Source organism: Petaurus breviceps, unplaced genomic scaffold (genome assembly GCF_028583685.1).
Source record: "Petaurus breviceps papuanus isolate PSGF00001 unplaced genomic scaffold, PetGlider_PUasm1.0 689, whole genome shotgun sequence".
NCBI classification, from domain to species: domain Eukaryota; kingdom Metazoa; phylum Chordata; class Mammalia; order Diprotodontia; family Petauridae; genus Petaurus; species Petaurus breviceps.
The window spans coordinates 9,332,363-9,356,288 of record NW_027186458.1 but is presented as its reverse complement, the minus strand read 5'-3'; the positions used below and the strand labels follow the sequence as shown (position 1 = coordinate 9,356,288).

General features: G+C 46.2%; 1 protein-coding gene across 1 annotated transcript in view; it reads left to right on the top strand.

Annotated features, from left to right (window-relative positions):
- Positions 1-23,926, top strand: part of TNKS (tankyrase) — a 201,623-nt gene that overhangs the window by 84,032 nt on the left and 93,665 nt on the right. The window contains exons 4-5 of the mRNA XM_069104958.1: positions 16,180-16,216; positions 17,024-17,099. Coding sequence (XP_068961059.1) covers positions 16,180-16,216; positions 17,024-17,099 — 113 coding nt within the window. The remainder of the gene's footprint in view (positions 1-16,179; positions 16,217-17,023; positions 17,100-23,926) is intronic.

The following is a 23,926-nucleotide window of genomic DNA, read 5'->3' as shown; positions in this document are numbered from 1 at the left end:
AGCTGTTACTCCCATTTTGTATGTGAAGAGATTGAGGCTCAGAGGCCGAGTTCCATCCCAGGGTCATTCCAGTGCAGTAGAAGCACCAGACCGAGGACTCCTGCTTTACAGCTCTTGGCCAGTTATCGGTCTGGTGAGCTTCTGTGATGGAGGTAGCCAGTGAGGCCAGCATGTGGTTTTTATAGAAGGAGAACATATCTGTGAAAAGATTGGTTGGGTTTTTTTTCCCTTTTTAAATTTTCAGGGGTACTGAGAGTAAGATAAATAGATTTGGAGTTAGGAAGGCTTTAAGACATGGGGAAACTTCTTTTACCTCTGCTCCTAAAAATCTGCCAATAACTATTTATTGATACAGAATATTTTTTTCAACTTTCAAGAAAATAAAATGGTAGAAACCTTCTCTCCCATTCTGGGCATCTTCCTTCTGGCCTGGCCCGAGTGCCCTTCAGGTCAAAGGGAAGTGATTTTTAAGGCTTTGCCTCCTTGTAGAGAGGGCCTGGCATCTTGGAAGAAGCAGCGGAGGGGGATCAGGGCCAGACAGCCCCTTCCTCTTGGCTTGTTCCACAGTCAGCAAATTTATTTTGTGCCCGATCAGCTGACAGGCATCATAAAGAAATTCAAATCTAACTTAACCCAGACCTCTGGCACCTGGCTCTAAGTCATAGGCAGAATCAGTCTCACTACTCTATAATCAGATTGCACCCTATAATTGAAGCAGCATTTGTCTTATCATCCTGAGAATTAAAAGTTGACTTGCTGCCTTGCTTGTGTGATTTTAACCCAAATGAAGTAGTTTATAGTAATTACCTGTTGATTGTTTTAAATATCATCAGACCCCTGGTTCTGATTCCCTCTCTTAAAATGTAAGCCTCTTGATGGCAAGAATGTTCTTCTGTGTCCTCAGTGCTCAGTAAATAGCATGGAGCTCTTAACAAAAAGCTTATTCACTTAAAAAAAAAAAAGAGGTCACCTGAGGGAGTGGGAAGTCCCCTCTCTCCTCAAGCCTTGGGGTTCAGACCCCAGTGTCTGCTGCTGGCCAAGCGACCTCCCTTCGGCTGCCTCTCTTATTTCCCTGAGATTTTCGTTTATTCGTCTGTAAGATGAAGGAACTTCCAAGAGGCCAATTCTGACACACTGAGTCTACAAACTTGTTTCTTTCTGAACCAGTTCTATAAACATCTCTTAAATGTCTGCGTGTTCCTCTGTCTCTGCCTGGGGCACTGGGGATGCAGTAACAGGAGGCAAAAGCCTGCCTGTGCCCCTGAATGCTGTATATGCCAGCGCTGGAAACAGAGAAGGGCTTCCCCTTCCTCCCCGAGGTTTCTCCTTTGATTTTCAGGTGGAGTATGAGATGCCCATGAATTTTTAATAGAGGCTTAGAACAATGACTTGGATGTTAGCACCACCTACAGATTGCTAGCACATTTTTGATTTTACGATTTACAAAACTTCTCCAAATAGCGCTTTTGCACCCCAGTTTTCAGTCTAGGTGTTTATATAAATGATTCACGTAGTGATTTATGGTCGCTGTGCTCTTATCCGTCCAGACAAAATTGCTTGCCTGCAACTAGTTAGTGAGCCCATGGCGACTCGGTCATTCTGTGCAGCCCCTGATGTAGGCTGGCCAGCCTGTGATGGAGCCCGTGCTGTCCTCAGAAGAGGAGGCTCCTCCAGGACCGGAGATGTGACTCTGTTTGGGTTGGCTTGATGAGGACCGTCTGCTTCTCTAGTCCAGCTTTTAGATCAGTTGCACTGGGCCCTCTGAATCCTCCAGCAGCTTGCTTCTTGAGTGAGATGTATTTGATTCTTTCCATTTAAATTGGCCCTTTGAAGTATCTCTGAACGCTGACTGGATTGGCTGTAACTTTTCAGGTACTCTGAGCAGTTTCAGTACTCCTGAGCAATATCTGTCTAAGCTTGGCCCTTGTTTCGTAAGCTCTTCTTCAGGTCACCTTAGAATGGATTATTCATTGGATTCATTGAGAGTCAGCTTTGGAAAACACAAAGATGAATGGGGTGGATGCCCTTCCCTCCAGGAGGTGACAGTCTAGCATGAGAAAGACTGCCTATACCCGGCTTTCCTAAAAATCAACATGTGATAGGTCTCCTGAGAAGGAGAAGCAGAAAGACCGGGGGCTGGTAACTGGATGGAGGTGTGGTGCCATTTGTTATGCACAGCTCCAGCTGGGAGCCCCCCAGGCTTTCAGCCCAGGAGCCATCCCGGCCCCATCTGGCTGTCTCACCCCCTAGACCCAGGCTATCGCCAGGTAGACCCAGGCTATCGCCAGGCTCGTTGATTTCCCCATCGCAGCATCTCCGATATATGCCCGTCTCTCCTCTGTCACTGTCAGCACTCCAGTGCGGGCCTCATCACCTCCTGCCTGCCACTAATCTATCCCCACTACCCTCCATCCTCAGGATTCAGCCACCGACGTGATGATTCCTAAAGCACATGTCCATCAGTCCATGTCACCCCTGCCTCTGCTTAATATGCTCCATTTGTTCCCTGTTGCCCCCAGGACCAGATACCAAATGCTCCGTTCAGTAGGCAGAGTCCTTTACACCTTAGCCCCCTCCTGCCTTTCTCTTCTTACCTCCCTCTGACTCAGCAGCCCTTTCCTGAACAAGACACTCCACCTCATTGTGCCTACTCTCCTCCCTGGCTTCCTTAAATTCCCAGCTAAGATCCCATCTTCAAGAAACCTTTCCCAACCTCCTAATTGAGTGCCTCCTCCCATAATCACTTACTGTTTGGCCTGTATGTCGGGGCTCCCCGGGGCAGGGACTGCCTTCTGCTTCTTTCTGGGTCTCTGGTGCTGAGTGTAACACCTGACCCATAGTAGGTACTTAAATAATGTTTACTGACTAACGAGACTTAACCTCTTTGTTTTTGTTTCCTTAACCTTGAACATGAGGTTAAGGAGAGCACCCATGCCCTAGGGCTGATGCATGTGTGATCAGTGCTATAGAAATGTTAGCTTATTAGTCGGCCTAGCAGACTAGGAAGCGCAATAAGAAGCAATGTAGTACCGGGCAGTGACCCCTGTGGCTGCATACTGACTTAGAAAGCCATGACTTTCTCTGTGTTGTATTTTGTCCTCATTTTGGTGAACCTTTCCCAGTCATGTGGTCGGGCAGCACTTGGGCACAGGTCAGGAGTTTGACACCCCTGGCAAGGAGCACCAGGTTGAGGACTCCAGCAGGCCCGGAGGGACTCAGTGACCCTCAGTGCCCTCGGTCATTCTCTAAAGACTGTAAATTACAAGGAAGGTGCTGGTTTGCTTTGGGGATGGGTTTCCACACTGGGCCTGCCAGGTATCTCCAAAGCAGATGAGACCAAGTTGTAAGTTCAACATAGACCACCAACACCACTGAACAACCCGGAAAGCTAATGGGATTCGGGCCGAGCCCCATCCCTGTCAGGCAGGAAGGAGACAGACCCTGTGAGCATCTGCGAAACAGGACCAAGTGCAATGCCAGATAATTGTGGTGAGGAGGGTGAGAGAAGGTCCAGAAAGGACCCCTGCAGCGAGGGGAGTTTGGAGGGAGAGCATTCTGGGTCTGGGAGAATGGCCCGCACAGAGAGGGCAGATGGGAACTAGCACACAGGGGAATGGTGTGGGCCCCAAGGAGTTTTTATGGGATCCAGGAAGTAGCAGAGGCAGAGCCCCTGGAGTTTATTGAGCAGGAGAATGGGACGGTCAGATAGCGTTTGGGTAGATGTTTGAAGATTGGGTTGGTAAAGTGAAGGACTAGAAGCAGGGAATCCGATTCTGAGGCTACGTCGGTAGTCCATTCAGGAGATGAATTGGGTGGTGACTGTGTGAGTGGAAAATGGAAGGGATGAATGAAGAATAAATTTTAAATATTGAGCAGTTGGAGTGTCCAAGAGACAGCTTGAAGCAAAATGGAACGAAGGGCGAGGCTCTACAGCTTTTCAGCTTGCTTAGCTAACAGTATCTTTACTAGCTGTGGAGGTGGATTCGGAAAGATGTGGCCTGATTGTGTATGTGAGCTGAGTGAACCTGGGTAAATGGAAGGGTGGTGGCGCCTTCAAAAAGAGAGAAGCGTGGGTTTGGGGAGAAGATGATGAATTCTGTTTCAGACATTTTGGCTTTGAGGTGCCTTCAGGACATCCTGTTTAAAATGTCCCCAGATTAATTTGATGTCAGAACCAATAAGTGGCATGTCTGAGTTAAGTGGCAAGGATTAGCTGTGGGGGTTTGGGAGGCTTCTGCATGGCGATACTTGTTCTGATGGGTGCTGAGGAGAGCCAAGCCAGGAGAGACATGTCCATGAAAACCCCTGTGGGTCCTTAACATTCTTGGTGTCACAGACCCCTTTGTCACTCTAGTGCAGCCTGTGGACTCTTCAGAAGAATAGTGGTTTTGAATGCCTAAAATAAATACGTGGTACTGCATAGGAAGTTAGTTACATTGAAATATAGTCTGTCTGTCTATCTGCCTTCCATGCCTATCCTCACTGATCCAGGATGAGAAATCCTGGCGTACTATGCTAGGTGCTGTGCTGTCAGATGGGTCAAGAAGGATCATAACATCTGAATTGGAAGTTTTTGATCACTGGGGGCTTTGGGGAAAGCGGTTTCCATTGAGAGGTGAGATTGGAAGTCACACGGCAAAGGATTGAGAAGTGGCAGAAAGGTGAGGAGGTGGACATCAGGAGGGGCAAGGTGGTCTTTTCAGGGAGTTTGTGAGAGGGAAGAGAACTTAAGAGGATGGTTGGGTCAGGGGATGGTTTGTTGAGGATGGGAAACTTGCTGAGTATATTTAGGTAGCAGGGAAGGAATCATTAGAAGGGTAAAAATTTCTTCTAGTCCAAACCCCTTGTTTTATAGACAAGAAAACTGACACTTCAAGAGGTTAATGCTTTGTCCAAGGACACAGAATGTGACAGAGCCAGGTCCTCTCCAGATTCAAACTGAGTCTAAAAATCATGTTTTTTGGACTATGTAAATTTATCCAGCAGCTTAAAGCAATCAATCCATGAACATCACTTGACAGGGCATGAAAGTCATGGTGTGTCTGACCAACACACTGATTTACTCAGTTCTTCAAGATACTACTGGTCTAGCACTGTTTAGGCAAATTAGAAAGTTCAGAAAGTGCTACCAGCTGGGGTGACTTGGGTCATATGTTCCATGGGGAGGTGGGAGAGTTAATTAAAATGTTACACGTATGCATATGTAAGTGGTGGGAGTAATCCAGGGTTGGGTTTGGTAAGGTACAAGTGTAGATAGAACAAAAGACCAAGGGATTTAAGGAGAGAGGATATTGTGGGATGAACTGGCTAACTATACTGCAGGGTCAAGGTGGGAAGGAAAGAAAGTTAAGGCAGAACAGGTGTATGCGTGCTGAGGGAAGGAAGGAGTTGAGATCTTGGTGAGGACAAAGAATGGGTTCAGGGAAAGATGAAACATTGGGAGGCTAGTCTTAAAAGAAAAGGAATTCATAGTGTGTGATCATGGAAGTAAACATGTGATGGTCCCCACCTGTGTCTTTGGTGGAGTGCAAGCAGATCCGGGCACCATGATCCTAGAGTATTTGAAGGACTGTGAACCAGGGAGAGGAGGTGGGGCTGGTAGGCACCAGTCACCAGGTTGGTGATTAGGATTGTGTGATACATTTGAATAAGGGACTCTCAAAGGAGGGGAGGCTGCTAAATGTGAGTGGCAGATGCAGGATCTGGAAATGGTCACAGGGACAAGGAATGTGTCTTCTCGACCAGGATCATCGTGTTCGAGAGAGGAGGCCAGTATTAAAAGGAATGCCAAGGATGTGGTATATCATCTGTGGAATCCAGGTGGCGTGAGCGCCAAAAGGTGGCAATGGGAAAGGGAGATGGAGGGGAGAGTTAAGAGTGGTGGGAATTGTTCATCTCTGGCTCCTAATGGTTCTGCGGAGGGTGACAGGTGCAGATGCCATGTGGGGTGAGTCTGGCTGGTGTTCTGCCTGAGAGGCAGCTGTACCTAGCACAGTGCTCACAGGCTCTCAGCGCCATGGTCTGACCACATCTGAAGCCTGATATTCTGTTCTCAGTCAGTCACCAAGGCTTTATCAAGCACTCCCTGCCTCCTTCGTCAGGGACATGAGTGCATGAGTAAGTATAGACAGAAAGGTTCCAGGGTTGAGGTTTTGGTTAGGCTTTTGTTAGAGGTGGTTTGACTGGGGGTGGGGTGGAGTGGAAGGGGAGCAGCTGGAGCTGTCTTCTAGTATTTGAACAGCTGTTATGCACAGGCAGAATAGTGATTCTTCTTAATTTGAGTGGGCCAGGCTAAGAGCGGTGGGTCCAAGTTGGGAAGAGGCAGATTTAGGCCAAGCCAACTTCCCAGGCATGATTGAGAGCTTCCCCGGCCTGGTCCGGGCTGTCTTAGACCTCTTTTGGTGAAGTCTTCATCAAATGCTAGATGATCACTAGCTGGGGACACTGTAGGGAAGCTTCTCTAAGTCCGTGGCTTAAATCCATGCAGTTGGAACCTCTTGGTTTACTCTTTTACAGATGGGGAAATTGGGGCCCACAGAGATGGCCTTTCTCAAGGTCAGGTCCCCAAATTACATTATGAATTCAGCCCTCCTGGCAAGGCTGAGCAGAGGAAGCCTCCTGGTCCTGGACAGATGGATAGGAAGGGAGTGTGAGTGAGTGAGACTGGTCAAAGCACGCTGCTCATAGGTCAGGCTGGGACTTGAGTCCAGCACCCTCATTTTAGAGTGGAAGAAATGAAGACATCCTAATGTGACTTGGCCTCAATATCAGAGCCAGAGTTCAAGACCAGCGTATCTGCCTCTGATTCCAGTCTTCTTTGCCTTGTACCCCATTGCTCAGAGGCTTAGAAGTGCAGATGTGTCATGGATGGATGATGAACAGACTGGGCCTGGCAGATCTTGTTGGGGGTAGGAAATTCTGTCTCTGGATGTCTTCAGTTACAGGATCGTAGGGTTCTTCAGACAAGTCTCTGCCCACTGTACCATGCTGCCTCTGGAAGGTGATTGGAGTCTGTGGGTAAATACTGACATATTTCAGATTCACAGCCAGGTATTCCTTGGAAATCAATTAATAAGAATGTAAGTGTCTTCTGTGGGCCTCACTGGGCCCTGGGGTTGCCGAGGTGAAACCAAGACTGCACTTGTCTTTGAGGAGTTTACTTTGTGGCTGGGGTGGGGGGGGCGCGGATCAGTGTGAGCACATGTAAGAATATAATAAGTATGTTTAAAATACATAGAATTAAATCTTGTGGGAGCAGGGGATGCCAGCTAGTAACTGGAGGGATCAGGAAAGACATGCTACTTAAACAGAGTTTTGAAGATTGGGGATGTCATTAAAGTTCACAGTCTGCCTGACTCTTTGTGACCCTTATTTTGGGTTTTCTTGGCAAAGGTACGGCAGTGGTTTGCCATTTCCTTCTCCAGCTCATTTTACAGATGAGGAAGCTGAGGTAAACAGGGTTGAGTGACTTGCCCAGGGTCACACAGCTAGTCAGTGTCTTAGGGCTGGATTTGAACTTGGGAAAGTGAATCTTTCTGCCTCCTGGCCTGGTAGTCTATCTACTGCACCATCTAGCTGCCGACCAGAATTATAGATAGTCGCTATATCAGTTGTATTAAGTCTGTCACATATAAGATGCTAAAACCAAGGTATCAAACATTCATTCATATTCTTGTTAAGAGTCTTTACTTCATTAGTGCAGGAGCCCCTCCAGAAACACTAGGCAGAAATTCTGTGACTCTTTCATATTTCACAGGCATAGGTGGAGGTGCCAGGGTTGGTACCCGCAGTAGTGCGTGATGGTTAGGTTCCCGTGTATGCTGCTCAGTCAGCTTGGGTCTCAGGCTTGAGAGGAGGAAGGGAATCAGCTAGCCCAGAGTGAAGTGGTGCCCACCAGGACACCCATCCCTCGAGTCACTCGCGAACTCTGTGCCTCACAGCAGCTCTGAGGACATTCATTTGGCCCATGAGTCTAGGGATCCACAAGTCAGCGTCTGTCAGCTAGGGGAAGGTGGAGCTCTGACTTTGGTGATCGCTCATCATGATAGCTAGCCTTTAAGGTTTGCAGAGAGTGTATGCAAAGCAATTTGGTCTTCACAGCAACCATAGAAGGTAGTCCTATTATCTCTTTTACAGATGAGGAAACTGAGTCACACAGCAGTTAAGAGACCTCCCTGCAGTCACTCAGCTGTCTAAAGCAGGATTTGAACTCAGGTCTTCCTGACTGCTAACTGTAAATGTTATACACTCTGAAAAATCCATCTGGACCCTGAGAACAAAGGCTATTCAACAGCTCGTAGGCCTTGAGTAGCAACTCAGAGCATTTATTAAGTACTTACTCTGTCCAGGCCATTTGCCAAATGTTGGCAATACAGATACCAGGGAGTGCTTCCACAGTAATGGAGGAAGTTGAATTCTTTTTTTTTTTTTTTAAGCAATCGGGGTTAAATAACTTGCTCAAGGTTACACGGCCAGGTGTTTCTGGGTAGGTGCTAAGTGTCTGAGCCTGGATTCGATTCCCCAGGTCATCCCAACACTGGGGCTGGTGCTCTTACTCGCTGGGCTACCTGGCCGCCCCAACTTCATTTTAATTTTTTTTTGCTTTTTGGAGGGCAGTTGGGGTTAAGTGACTTGCCCAAGGTCACACAGCTAGTATTTGTGTTAAGTGTCTGAGGCTGGATTTGAACTGAGGTCCTCCTGACTTCTGGGCTGGTACTCTATTCACTGTGACACCTAGCCGCCCCAGGAAGTTGAATTCTAAAGGCCGAAAGGGGGTGGAGGATGAGGCATGTCCTGGAGCTGGTAGCCAGGAAGTGAAGAGGAGGCCTGGTTCTGGCAAAATAAGGTGAAACCTTCCCTTACCTGCCCACAGCAAACATGAGTAAGCAAATCTAATGGTTTTCATTGAAGATTGTTTTCCATCTTTGGATTGGGGACCTGGTGGATAGATCCTGCCGCCGACACCAGCTCTGTAACCCCAGGCAGCCCCTTCACCTCTCTGTGCCCATAAGACTCCTCTCTCTCTTCTGGCTCTCAGTCTGTGGTTCCCGTGCAGAGCACCCTGCCCCTAAGGGCTCTCTGCTTACTGCCTCCACTTGTCCTGTCTGTGCTGTGTTCGTGTCTCACTAGACTGAGTTCCGTGGGAGCAGAGGTACCGGCTTGTCTTTCTTTGTATGCTCTGCATTTAGCACAAGGCCTGGCTCTTAGTAGGTGCTTCATAATTCTGTATTAACTTGCTTGCCTAAGCTCTCTGTAAATGGCAGGTGAGCTTTTCTGATTGAGGACATAACCTATAGAAACTTTGAATAATCCTGGACGTTGAGACTTTTAGCAGGAAGTAAAAAGCTTTTGCTTTACCCTGGTTGGACGTTCATCAGTAATAAACATGTTTCATGCCCCCAGCTCTGTACCAAGCCCCACTGTGCTCTCGGAGATGGGAGGCGTGAGGCAGCCTCCCCAGGGGGCTCTCTTTTGTCTGTTGGCTGCCACGCAGCTCATAGTTACCAGTGCTCTCTTAGTTGCCAAGTCCAGTGGCCTGTTCTCAATCCTTGAGTGTCCTTGACCTCTTTGCAGACGTTGACACTGCTGATCACCCTCTCCAAGACGCTCCCCTCTTTCTTGGTTCTCCTTCTGACTATCGGACTGCGCCTTCTGTTTCCTTCTGGATCCTTCTCTAGATCATGCTGTCTCAAGCATAAGTCTCCCTTGGGGTTCGGTCCTGGGCCCCTTCTCTTCTTCCTCTGTACTATTTCACTTGATCTTGTCAGTTCCCATATTTGGTTATCTCTATACTGATGATTCTCAAATCTGCCTATCCTGTCCCAGTCTCCCTGCTCCAGTCTCACGTCTCCACCTGCCTTTCAGACATCTCAGATAGAACATGTCCAGAGCAGGACTCCTTATCTTTCCCTCTGAACCCTCCCTGAGTCTTCCTGCTTGCCTTATTGCTGGTGAAACACAGCCATCCCCCTAGACCTTCAGACTCATGATCTAGACGTCATCTGGGATTCCTTACTTGCTGTATCCAGCATGGTGCTGAGACCTTTGAGTTTCACCTCTGTGCATCTCTTGAATATGCTCCCCCTACCCCCCTCTCCTGACATAATCCCCACTCAGGTGTAGGCCTTCACTACCTCGTGCCTGGACTATTGATGTAGCTGCAGGTGGGTCAGCCTGCCTCGAGTCTCTACCCCTTGACCCTCATCCTCCACTTGACCCCCAGAGTGATTTTCCCAACAATTTCTACACTGCTACTCCCCTACTCAGTAAACTCCGAATGACTCCCTGTCACCTCTGGGATCAAATATAGAATCAGCTGTTTGGAGACTTTCGAGACTTGAGCTCAAATGACCATCTGAGACAGGGTTAGCTCTATTTTACAGTGGCATACATAGGACGGAAACGATGAAATTAGGGACATGCCCCGACCAAACTCGTGCACCTGGGTTAGAGCCTGTGTTTGACCCACTATCTACCGATTCTTACTACAGTTTTGCTCTGTTTTGTTTTTTGCTTTGCTCATGCTATCTAAATGAAGGAGTCAGAACTATTGTTTTTGACCAGGAGAATAATGGAAGATGCTCAAAGAGAGGGTAGAAAGTTTCTGAAAATGAGACCACTGATTCCGTTTCCTGTTTGCTGACCTAAGTGCTAATTTGTATTCAGTCTCTTCAGCTTGAGTCTTTAAAAATTATATATAAGAAGTTATTTTAGTGTAATTATTTTGTTTTTGATATAGTTCAGAAAATTGAAGCATTTAGAGTTAGGCCTTAAAAAGATTTATTATTTTGTTATTCTGTCACCTTCATTTCTGAATGTACCCTCCCACTCCCTACACACATAATGGGATAATTCCTAACAAAGCATAAAAGAGACAAGGGGAAAAACAAGTAAAAGGAATGATAATAAAATGTGTATGGTGCTGTAAGGCTTGCCAAGCTACATTATCTCCTTTAACTCTCACCACAAACCTGCCAGGGAGCTGTGACGGAGGGTGAGAAGTTCCGTAACTTGCCAGGGCTCACACAGCTAGTGAACATTTGACCCGTATCTTCTTGCCTCCACATCAGCCCTTTATCTGTTTTACATCGTCTCTGCCTCTTTTCTTCTCACTTTGATTTCTTTATGTTTGTTTTTTGAGTTGTTTAAGTTTCTGCAATCACTGTGCTGATTATTTTCCTGATTCTGCTTGATTTACTCATCATCACTTCTTCCTAAGTTCTCCCTTGCCTCTCTGTGTTCTTCATATTCATATTTTATTGCCATGCAGCAGTATTTCCTTACATTGATAATTCTAGATTACTTTCCATGGCTCCAGTCAGGCAGTGTGATACTGCAGCCCCATGGGCTGTCTGTTCTCATCTTTCTTTCGCCTTTGACAGTGTATGCTGAGTGTGAGATATGGTCAAACCTCCAAGCTGTTTTGACCTGTATTTTTCTTCTTATTAGTAAATTGGGGCGATCTTTCCTGTGGTTGTTACTAGCTCATAGTTCTTTTGAGAATTTTTTGTTCATATCCTTTGGCCATTTATCCATGGGGGAATGGCTCTTGGTTTTATGTATTTGTATACTGATAAATTGGCTGTATTGACATAATGGTCTCAGACAGTTTCTTTCTGTGTCATTATCCTCTCTTGCTTCTTTGTGTGGCATACATAGGGATTCTTTCCTGTCTCCTCTTCTCTCCCCCCCCCCCACCCCGTTTTTTTTTTCCTTCTTAGTGAGCTCATCGACTCCTGTGGGTTCAGATCTCATCAGGGACTGGACTTGTCATTTCATTGGTAGAAGGACCTACCTGCATAAGAAAATCTACCAAGCCAGTACTTTCTTTGCAGTTTATAATCCTAGAGAGTTGCCTAGAACAAGGAGAAGTTAAGGGACTTAGCTCAAGGGCACAGCCACCATTTGTGTGTTGGGTTCTGAGGCCGACTTTCTCTTTCCCGTGTCACGGTGGCTATGTTGGGGGGGGGGGGAGTCCTGTAGTGGCAGATGCTGCAAGAAGGAAGAGGATTAAGGAAAGGCCATTAGATTTGGCCATGAGACCTTCAGTAACTTTGGAGAATGTAGTTTGTTGGTGGGAACATAAGTAATTCTTGAGACTTTGACCGTGGCCAGGAGGAGAGAGAGAGCTTGAGGGAACGGTGATTCCCTCCCTGTGTCTTTGACAGTACCAAGATGATCATAATAGGCACTAGCATTTCTATGTAGCTTTAAGGTTTGTAAAACATTTTACAATTAGATGCTATTATTTTATCCCCATTTCATGGATGTGGACATTGAGGCAGCCTGAGGTTAATTAGCTCGTCCAGACTCACACTGCTAGGCAGTGAGTACCTGAAGCATATCTGACTTTAGGCCCAGAGCTCCATCTACTGTGCTGCCGCATTACCCTAATCATCATTCAGGTCACTCTTTGCTCAGGTCTGTTGTCCATTCTTCCTTCTCTGTCATTCTCCTCAAACCCCTGTATCCAATGACTTTCCAAGTTCTGTTGCTTCCACCCCGCAGCATCTTGGGTATTCTTTCTTTTCTCTCCCTCACTAGGCCGACCCCCTCATTCAGTCTCTGATCACCTCTTGTCTGGACTGTTACCTCCAATCAGGCTTCCTGCCTCCTTTCTCCAAGCTGGCCTCCACTTCATTGCAAAATTCTCCTTCTGATATCCCAAGTCTGACCATGTCCCTCCCTTGTTTAAATTTCAGTGGCTCCCAAATGTATATAGGGTCAAAGAAAGTCTGGCAGCTCATCTTTACAGACTCTCTCACTGCCCATCCTGACTTCCCTCAAACACAGGCATGTGCTTGGGCACTCCCACAGAGACACCCACACATACCCACACACTCACACACACAGTTCAGTTGAACAGGTCTACTTGTTTTCATCGTTTCTTCTCAGCCCTCCAGGCTTTTGCACCAGCTGCCTCCCATTCCTGGAAGGCTTTCCCACCTGGCTTCCTTCAGGGCCCAGTTCCGGGCCCTGCCCATGGGCTTTTTTCTGATGGCCCCAGTTGTTCCAGTGCCTTCCCTCCCTTCGTATCCGTTGTGTATGCACTTCTCTGTGCACGTGTCCACACAGAACAGAAACTCCTTGAGGACAGATGGTGTGATTTGTGTGTCCCCAGCCCTAGACCACGGAAGAAATAAATACTTATTGGACTGAAGAACAAATAAAGACGCGTTTCCTTTCACGCATGTCTCATCATCCACCTGAGCAATAAAAGCAGCTCAGACTTTTGGGGGAGTTAGCACAGGAATCGGTAACCTTTAATCCCACTTAGTTTCCTCTAATCAAATAAAAATATTTTAGGCCATTTATTTTCGCCATTCCTGGATGCTGTTATCTTGACTGTAATTGCCTGGTTTCCTCCCTGGCTGATGTATTGCGAGGCTTTATCTGGGTGTTATTGCAGAATATAAATGCTCCGCCCAGCATCATAGTTGTAGCCAGAATAGTTTCAGATCCTCAGCAAACAGGAAAAAGCCGGAGGTTGAATGATTAAAATAAGTTGTTCAGATTTGTTGTCACTGTGTGAGAGCCTTTGAATTCATTATGTTCCTGGTTCCTGAGATGTGATATGTGAAAAATAGTTCTTGCTGTTTATAGATGGTGGTCCTTGGGCACCAGGCAGTGGATGCTGGAATGTATTGCAGAGATGCTGATTAAAAACCGGAGCGCAGAAGGCAGTGAACAAAGAATCATTGGAACACCTCTGTTGAACACATAGGCGTGCCTGCAGGTGTAGGTCTCTCTGTGAAAGCTTAAAGGCTCTGGTTTCCTCTTTAAACAGCAGCTGTATACTTGTACAATGCTTCTTGACTAGATCAACACATTGTGAGGGATACTTTGGATGGAGTTTCTAGCTGAGATTGGGTGAATTGGGGGATCCAGTATCCTAGATGATGGCGGGATCTAGAAGTATGCACCCTGATTCCCTCCCGTTCACTCTCTGGGACCCGTCTCAGACCTAGTGACATCATGACTAGCTTTTAGCACAAGATGTGTTAAGCTCAGAGGGACTTGGAAATCTCCTCACTGCAGAACAGACGCAAGCAGCTATACATGGAAATGTGTATACTATGTCACATATTGCATAGAAGCATTTGTAATTTTGCATTATTGTACCCTGACGATTACTATGGGGGTAGTAGCTGTTGTCTTCTAGCATTGGTCAGCTGAAACCTTCAGACTCTCTTAAAACAGACCTGATTGCCGCATTAACGTTGTGTCTGCTTTTCAGGAAGGGCCTTTCAATTTATGCGATTTATAGAGCCCTGGCCTTAGCAATCAGAGCAGAATAGTTCAAATTCTGCTGCCTTAACACAGCCCATATCCCTTTTGGGATCGAAGGTTCCTCATCTCTAGAATGATGAAATTAGACTACATCAAGCATTCTTAATCTTTTTTTGTCTAGACCCCATTTCAGTTTGGTGAAGCATATGGAGCCCTTCTCAAACTTCTAAACATGATTTTATTTTTAAAAGCCAATTTATATTGAAATAGATTGAAAAATTTTCTCATCTGTGTTCTTTGACTCCCTAAAATCTATCTGTAGACCCAAGTCAAGAATACCTGAACCTAGTAGCTTCAACTTAAATGTTGTGATCATATATTTGTGTCCCTTTAATGAGGCTGCCCAGCATTCTGAACCAAGCTAGTAGGCAGACTCTCAGCTAGTGGCTAGACTTAAAACTTTGGTACCATGTTGAAGGTCTGTCCATGAAATCTCCCTAATGCATGTGGCCCATGGTTATTGCTGAACTCAGATCTGTCTGGGTATACCACATCCAATTAGTCTGGGCCCTACATTGATTTAAATGACTAATAACAGCGCTTTTAAAGTGTGAAAGCCTAGTTAGAGTACCATGGTCTTAAAGTAGTCGTAGTCTTGTGGCAGCATGGGGCCAGGTGCAGAAGGACCTTGGCCACTGGGTGGGCTGAGCATTTGCTGTGGTCCTAGAGCAAAACATGGGGCGAGTCTGTAGGTACACGGTGACATATTTTGGACAAATAACCTCTCCTGATTTTTTAAAATAAAATAGCCTTTGCTTTTGCTGATGTTTTCTTTTTTTGTAAAGTGAGTTTTGAAAATACTTCCATCTATTTACTGCCTTTGCCGGGCTCATTTTTGTTTGAATGATATACAGACTGAGGCAGTGTCTTCCTGCTGACTCACAGGCTAGTCCTTCTCATTTCTCGAGTGGTACATTTCTAAAAATCCTTTGTCCTTCACTTGACATCACTAAAGAAACCTGGGTTTGAGTCCCCTCGCAGTTTGGCCATTGAAGTGCTGAAATGATGATGGCAAATTGAGAAATCCCTTCTTCCATGTAGTGAAAACGTTCCTGGAGCAGAATCTCTCAGCTGGGAGGCTGGGGTGCCTGCCCAGGTGACAGCACCCTGCTTTCTGCGGGGTTGGCTTCGGTAAAGGCTCGCCCCACCCCAGACTGTGCTGGGGCCTCCTGTAGAACCCAGGAAGGGGGGGGGGCATCGGTGCCATACACAAGCAGTCCCTGTGTCTGCCCGGCCGGGGGGTCATCCCCTTCCCTGCGTGTCCCCTGGGTTTTTGTGCCACAGACCCAGCCTCTCTGTGTCTATGGAAGCAGAGACTTCTCTGCTTCTGCTATTTACAGTCTGCACAGGGGCTCTGAAGCCCCAGTGTGGTCACTTACAGAGCAGCCACGTCAAACAAACTTTCTTTGTCCTTCCAGATAAATCAGGAGTGTTTGGGGGGAGGTGAGGAAGGGAGTTTGGAAGACGGTTGTAATTTGTCCCTTTAAAGAGCCGCACTGTTTGGCTTTTGCCTGAGAATCGATCATGCTCCACGAGTCTAGTGTGACCGCCTGAATAGGGGGGAAGGGACATTGTCTTCCGCTGGCCTGCTGTTAGCAGAGGGGAATGTGTTTCTGGATCCAAGATTGCACATTCATTGGTTGTCTGAAGCAAGCCATTTCATGGGAGGATTGGACAAGAAGCTGCGTCAATTTGCTGCCGGTCTCCAAGGCCCTGGTGATGCTGCCTGCTTCACAAGCTGGCTGGCGTCACGGCTCCATCACCCAGCGGGGTGTGGACTCTTTTTTTTCTCCCGTTCTTCCTCTGTTTAATTCTGTATTTGCTGCCTGCTGCATTTCTTCATCTGTCTTCTGCCAAATGCTAACAGCATGATATTTTGCAATCATCTAGGTGAATACAAGAAGGACGAACTCCTAGAAGCTGCTAGGTAAGTGATTTCATTCAATTTAAGTGAGTACGAGGCATTTGAAAGGAAAAAAGGGGGTGGGCGAACTGTGTAAATTTTATGTTATCACTGTCTTGCTTTGACCGTGTGAGATAATGTGGTTAGATTGGCTGGTACGGCTCCATAGACTTTGTCTTTGTTATAAATGAGTAAGGATGGTTAATGAAATTATCTTTCAATATGGTGTTGGTTATAAGCATTATTAATTCGATTGGCTTATAAGGTGCCAGGAAGCCTTCTGCTTCTTAGATGCCTAGGTTTTTAGAACCAAATGGCATATTTAGAATATGTTCCTGTCAATTCCTGGGTCTTAAAGCTTTATTTTCAAGATGTTTTGCTTTGAGATTTTTCCAAGGAAAGCCTGAGTAGCGAGTATATGGCAAATATTCATAGTCAGAAAAAAAATTTTATTCCTCTCTTTTGTTCTCTGAGCTTTTAAAATTTAACCACTAGCTTTTTTCATTTTATAGCATTTTATTTATTTTTCTAGCTCTAATGCTATTGGTCACATGACAGCAGTATGAAGTTCATTTTGATCGTCAAGAAAATGGCTTTGTGCAGTTCTGTGACGGAGGTGCCCGGAGCCTGGGGCTCTAGGACATCCTAGAATGGGAGGGACAAGAGGGATTATTTGGAAAAATACTGATGACATTGGAAAATACCAATATTCCAGATCCCTGTGGAAACAATCATAGCAGAGAGCTGATTTATTTTCTAGTCTGGAGAATGCCAGTACATGGCCATATAAGACTAATTTTTTTTTATGGATTAATTGATTTCCTTCTCTAGGAGTGGTAATGAAGAGAAACTGATGGCTTTACTGACGCCTCTGAATGTGAATTGCCATGCGAGTGATGGGCGGAAGGTAAGTTGGCAAAAATAGAATATTGTGTTCATGAAAAAGGAAAATCTAAACTTGCATCTTTTCACCACAGCACCATTGTGTAAATATTATTGGCAGTGATGACAGATTTGGGGGGCTGCTAAAGTGGATTTCAAGGAAGTCTCTCCTTTGGAATGTCAAGCATCAAGAACTGTCCCTTCCCTAGAGCCTCTAGGTTTGTCGGTAATGAAGTCCACAGTGGTCTTTTCCACTTGGACTGATGGGATTTAGAAAGTAAATGCTTAATTGTTCACCCTTCGTTAGGGTTTATTCATCTTTCTACTGATGTGCAGCCGCGGAAGGACGGTTTGTTTGAAGATGCTAAGACTTTGCTTGTCCAGGTTGAGGGTATATTTACGAGATCTTTTTGGACTCACGTATTTTCCTTGCCTTTACAGATTCTTATGTTCTTTGACGAAGATTTAGTGTTGATGTGTTGAATCAAAAAAAACCAAACACCACTACCTACTAGATAGGTTCCTTAAAGGTGCTTGTGCTAATGTTATGGTAATATAGATAATGCACATTTGACTGCCGCCCAATCTGACGGCCACTTCTGTGTTGTTTTATTCCATCATAGTTGTTGGGAACCTCATCTGCAAAGTTTTTCCAAGGATTTACATAGTAGACATCAAGAGCACAGTGCCCTGGCCTGTCAGGGTTTCAGAGATACATGATACTCATGTGTCAGAGGTTAAAAGAAAGAATTTTCATTGTTACCTTTTACATATTTTAAAAGAAACACCTTCTGCCTGTTGAGGAAAATCATCATGTGCCTTTCCTGAGAAATTACTTAATTTGTGAAAAGATGCCCATAGCACCTTCTCATTTAGATCTTATAATGAATAACATCCACTTAAAAGGATAAGCTATGATTTACAGAAGGGCATCCTCTTGCTTCTAAAAGTGCCTTTGATATTGGCATTTTATAGATTAGCCTTAGTCAGTTTTTCTTGATCACCTTTCAGTTAATTCTTAGGAAAGTATGATCTGAGCAGAGTCTGAACTCGGGGAGGCCTTCTGAGAGTACAGAAGCCATCTCCTCAGACTCTGGCAGATGTTCGGGACCTTCACTTAGTGGTGGTGCTGCGCTGGCTTAGGGCAGAGGTGAGCCACTCCCCGCAGCCTGTGAGTGGGGGAGGAGGTGGTCTCCACACATTCTCAGGATGGTGAGTTGGGCCTCTTGCTGGGAGTTTGAACTGAGGCAGAAGGTTTGGAACTAGAAGGATGCTTGAAATCATTGGGCTCAACTCGCTGAGGCCCAGAGAAGTTTTACAGGAACCTCATGGGCCATTCAGTGCCAGAGCCATTCAAACGAACACAGCTCTTCTGATGCCAGGCCTAGCGTTTCTTTCCTGTTGCCCCATTGGCACATTTTCATTTCCATCCTTGAAGCTTCCTGTTGCTCTCTGGGGTCGGGGGGTGTGGGGGGTCCTTGGAGAGTCAGGTTGGCTCCTGGAGTCTCTCAGAAGACTGGTTTCTGACTCAGGAGCTTTACTGGTAGCTGGTTCTTGATCCATTTCAGAGGCCATGTGGTTTAAGTAGACAGGGAGTTCTGACCTTGGGGTCCGGATGACGTGGCTTTGAATGGTGCCTCCGGTGGAGATTAGGTGTGCGACTCTGGGCAAGTCCCCTCACTTCTCTGAGTCTTAGTTTCTTCCTCTGTAAAATGGGACTAATGATAATAATACCTTAATAAGCATTGGGTTCACAGAGATGTTGTAAGACTTGAATGAGGGTAAAGTGCTTTACAGACCTTCAGATGCCACTGCAGGGGAGTGGTGGTGATTGGATGTTTCCTAAGTGTCAGCTTTTGGAGAGCATTGTGCAACTCTTTGGGGCCTGGGAGAAATGCACAGTATTCAGTAAGACATGGTCCTTCCCCACAGGGAATGGAGGCAGCTGACATACACAGTATAACATGAAAAGTGTGTTCATTCTGGAAGGGGGAGAGTGAGTGGGTTCTTCACAACTGAGTGTGATCAAAGTCTTTATATAAAGGGTTTCTTTTCAAAGATAATCTCCTCCCACCCCAAATGAGATTGACAGGTGGAAGACCGATGTTTGAGTTCAGGGTGACCACAAGGCTCCCCAAGCTGGCTGAACACCTGTGGCTTACAAGACTTCTAGATCACCTGCCCCCCATAATGCCCTTAGCGTCACACGCACGTGCACACGCATGCATGCACGCACAGCACCCTCCAAAAGATACCCTCGGCAGAGGGGGTGCGTCCCATCCGAGACTTCTTCACAACTCCTTTGCCAGACCACTCCATGCATGGCACTCATTACACCTTGTATCATGGTTACTTGCATAGCTTCCTCTCTCCCTCTAGTAGATTGGAAACCCCTCACGGGCAGGACTGCAGCTTACTGATTGTATGCTGAATGTCTCAAGCACTTAGAATTTGTCAAATGAGTAAGTTTTCCTCCTTGAGAAATGGGAATTGTTACTATGTAAGAAAACGGCCTCCCTTTTAACAAAATTTAAAAATTAGGGCATTTAGGGGAGGTGTGTATCGTTAAGAATGTTTTATATTCCATTTTTTATGTCATAGTGGAAAATGGTATGTGTGGTTGGTCTGATTTCCCAGCATGCCTCAGGTATGAATGCACTGCTAACGAGTGCGTGGCAGGTTGCTCCAGAAATGGACTGTGTGACTCTTTTTTTCTAAAATTAAAATTGAATAAAAAAGAAAAGAAATTAAATCCAATAAGTGAACTTTATTGCTATTCACATGACGTGGAGAAGCATCCCTCTGTATCCAAAGGTCAAACAGCATTTGACAGTTTTATTTGGATAACATTGACAGCGGATGGTCCTCTGGGTGGTGGGTTACTGTCCAGTCTTCTGAGCTCCCCAGTTACTCAGTCCTGGATTCTGGGAGAGACGTGGGCGATACCCGTTATCGTTTGGACCACGGCCCCTTCGTTTCGTTGTCGTCTGTGTGTGCCATGAGACTGCCGCACAGAGGTGGACAAGCGATGGCAGTCGCTGCATTGAACATCATCGTCCTGGCTCTGACTGCAAAGCTTTCAGACCCTGTATTTAGGGATACAGGTTGTGCATTGAAATGAAAAGATGCGTCCCTTAGCTTAGACTTGTGCATTTTCAGGACGTGGCATGGAACCCACTTGGTTTTCTGTGTTGCTTCTCTGACAGTTGGGGTAAATGTTTTGCTGAGGCCGTGCCCATGTTTCACTTTCTGGGCTGTTCTCAGGCTCAGAGCTTGATAAATAACAAAGACCTGCATAAATTTCAGTTTCTCAGTGGTACAGACTCAAAGTGCACCTTTAGCATTGAATAGTAGGCAAGGAAATTGTGTGGCGTTGTGTGGGCTTTTTTGTTTTTCAAATCCCTTTTTATGTAATAAAGCAGGATTACGAAGTGACAGGATAAGTTTTAAATAGTCTCTAATTCTGTCTCTTCAGCTTGGTGATTATCTAATTAGATAATATGAACTGTTCTTCTCTTTGTCCCCCATAGACATTTGTTTGTCTTACCTTTAATGTTCTAAAGGTAATGACTAAGAACCGTTCATTCTTTTAACTTGATGCCGTTTCTAATGTTTTTCTCAGTAGTTGTTGTGCATGAGAAGCCCTATCCCATGCCCAGCAGAGACAGAGCCGTTATCTTCACACTCCTCACCATTTTCTTCTTTTAAGGCACTCTAGCCCAAGTGAAGATAATCTTTGTGGTGGATGTTCTGGATAAAAATGGCCATCTCTCTTGCGAAGTGTGGATGCTATGGGCTGAGCACGCCAGAACCTCGAGGGCACCTTGTGCCTCCCAGTGCCTTCTCCCCGCTGCCTCCACACTCGGCTAACCCTGGGGCGGCCTCTGTTCTGCTTGGCAGCCTTCCTGTCAGTACTTTGAGAGGCCTGCTCTTCTGTTTTCTGAACGCGGAATTCATTTGCTACCTAGTTTTAGGGCCTTCTGCTCTTCTCTTTCTCAGTTTTGATTTTCTTCAGGGTAGCGGGCACAGCTCTTAAGCAAGTGAAAAGAAATAATTAGATGCCAGCTTTTTTCGACCTCTGTACGTCCACCTCCCTCTCCTTTCTCCTGACCTGCTGTGCCTTGGAGTGGGGGGGGGGGGCCCTAGATTCGTCTCACTTTGTTTCAATATAACCAATTTCAGAGTTAGTCAATAAACATTTATTAAAGTGCTTACTATGTTCCAGGTACTGCATGAAGTGCTGGGCTTACAAAGAATGGCATGAGGCAGTTCCTGCCCTCACAGAGCTTACAGCCTAATCAGAGAAGGCAACACATGAAAAGAAGATGAGAGGGGTGGGGAGTAGGAAGGAGAGGAGGTTGCCTGGCATGAAGACCCGCAACTGGCTGCCAAATAATCTGAGGAAGTGAAAGGTTCAGAATTGATTCATCTTAGACAGGGATGACTTTCTGGAGATAGCAAGGTCCAGGAAAGTCACTAGGTGGGAAATGATCAAATAAGTTCCTCCAACAGAGGGCCTGCGAGGAGCCCCCATGCAGAGAGTTCCATGTCTGAGAATCATGGAATCCTAAAGTCCAAGACAGCAGCTGGGTGGGAAATGGGGAGCTGAGCACCTGGAGAGAAGAGACATAAAAAGACACTTCTGCACCTTCTACAGCGTTCTTTGCTTCTATCTGTGCCCCCACGGATTAGCAGAGCGCCTGGCAGGGACCCTTCCTGCCTTGCCTTCATTGCTGTCCCTCTGTACCCCAGAGCCTTGCACACAGTAGGCTTTCAATACATTTTACTCATCAGAATTCCACATTTCTGGTCCTTAAAAGTTCCTTGAACGATCCCAAACCCTTATGAATGTCCACACTTTCCAGATGGTCTGAGTTGGAAAGGACCTTCTGATTTCTTAACTGGGGATCAGTGAAGTTATTGTTCTAATATTCTGGCAAATCTATTTCATCATTAATGGTTTCCTTTTTAATCCTCTGTATTTTCTTTTGTGCATTAAAAACATGATTCTAAGAAGGGGTCTGGGGCCCAGAACAGGGCAATAGTTCCTGTTTCACATTTTCTTGTCCAATCCAGCAGTTTTAGTGATGAGGAAACTGAGGCCCAGAAAGGCAGATGATGTCTCTAATGTCATACCAACCCTGATGGCAGAGCTGGGCCTTGGCCTGAGTGTGCTGGCTCAGATCTCAAAGCCATCCCCCCAGCCACCAATCAGAGACTCCATGCTAGGGGCTCATGCCGGGAGTCTCTGTCTGTTGAACCCTTTTACATGTTGAAGTGCCAGCTACTCCTGGCTCCCCAGGCCCCATGGGGGCTTGGTCAGTGTCCATGTCTGATGACAATGGTTTATGTTTATTTTCGTTCATTGATTCTTGTGTCATCTCTGTCTGTCTTCTGACTCCAAGGCCCTGTGCTGGGCACTCCCGATGGAATGAGTCAGGATCCCTTTCAGGGGCTTTGGACAGAAGCAGTCAGTGGCATTCAGGGTTAGCGGCAGCCCCCTTTGGAAGCAACCGCGCTCTTTACCCAGGAATGTGCCCTTCTCTCGGCCCTCCCCCTCTGAGTCTCTGGTCACTTTTTCACTCGAGTAAGACAGTCTCATCCATGGCCACCATCATTGTCAGCAGGTGTTGAAGATGCCTGTTGGTCATGGAGGGCTGTTAATATTCTGACTCAGCCTGCGTATATGCATCCCTTCTCTTTGCCCTTTTCATTCACTCCTTTATTCGACAAATGAACTGGTTATGGAGAGCCGCCAGGTGCTGCACTGGCTGCGTCCTGGGCTCTGTGCAGTACCCTGCCCTCGAGGAGTCTCAGATGGGCCTGTGCTGTGCATTTCTTGGCCATGTCTTTCTATGCATCCTCCTTCAAGGACCACCCCCCCCCCCCCCCCAGCACTAGAGGTCCCTAGTTAGAATTTGATTGTGATTTCAGCACTTGTGTGTGCTCACATTCTCTCTCTCTGTCTCTCTCTCTGTCTGTCTCTCTGTCTCTCTCTCTCTCTGTCTCTGTCTCTCTCTCTCTCTCCTGTCCCTCTGCTTCTCTCCCTCTTTCTCTCCATCCTTCTCCACATGTCCATGTTGTCAGTGACTGCTGTTATACAACCTGCTTTGCTTGGTCATTTATAGGACTCCTTCGTATGTGAGAACAGCGTTAAAATGAAGGTGTTTATATTGACATTTTACAACATCTAACCGGATTTCAAAATATTTCTACTTGGGCAATTATTACTTGTATGCACTTCTCTAAGAAAACTTCACACCCACCCAGACTGGAAGGAGAGAGAGAAATTTGAGGATTTCTATTTAGATGTTTGAGAAGGTTATTTTAAATGTGAATCTCCGATAGCCTAGGGAATAGCTGTGCTCCCCAGACCACCTGCCCTGCCTCCAGCCCCGCCCCTGCAGCCATCATCTTGGGAAGCAGTCCCTGTGGAGACATTTCCTGGTAACTGTCTCTTCAGCAGCCACAGCTTCTGAAGACCCAGAAAGAAATGAATGTTCTCAACACCAAAGTCCTTGAAATTAGGAAATGGTTCAGAATAGGAGACTGATTTGGTTTTTTGAATAGAAATGAAATTAAAGAAAGATGATACATTACCAGCTGATTTGCCAACTACACCTTCAGTACCAAGGGACCCTTCCTCCCACTAGAAGGCCTGGGAAGGGGACCCCTCCCACTGGAACTTCCTTGAGAAGAGGGGCTGCTCTGCTTTTCTGTTTGTGTTAAATGCTTAATAAATGTTTCTATACATCTGCAATTTTTCCTTCCTTCTTTCATGCCTTTGGGGTGTCAGAGGGTACATAAAGTTGAGTGACTTCTCAGCTGTGACTGCTTTCCAAAATGACTGAA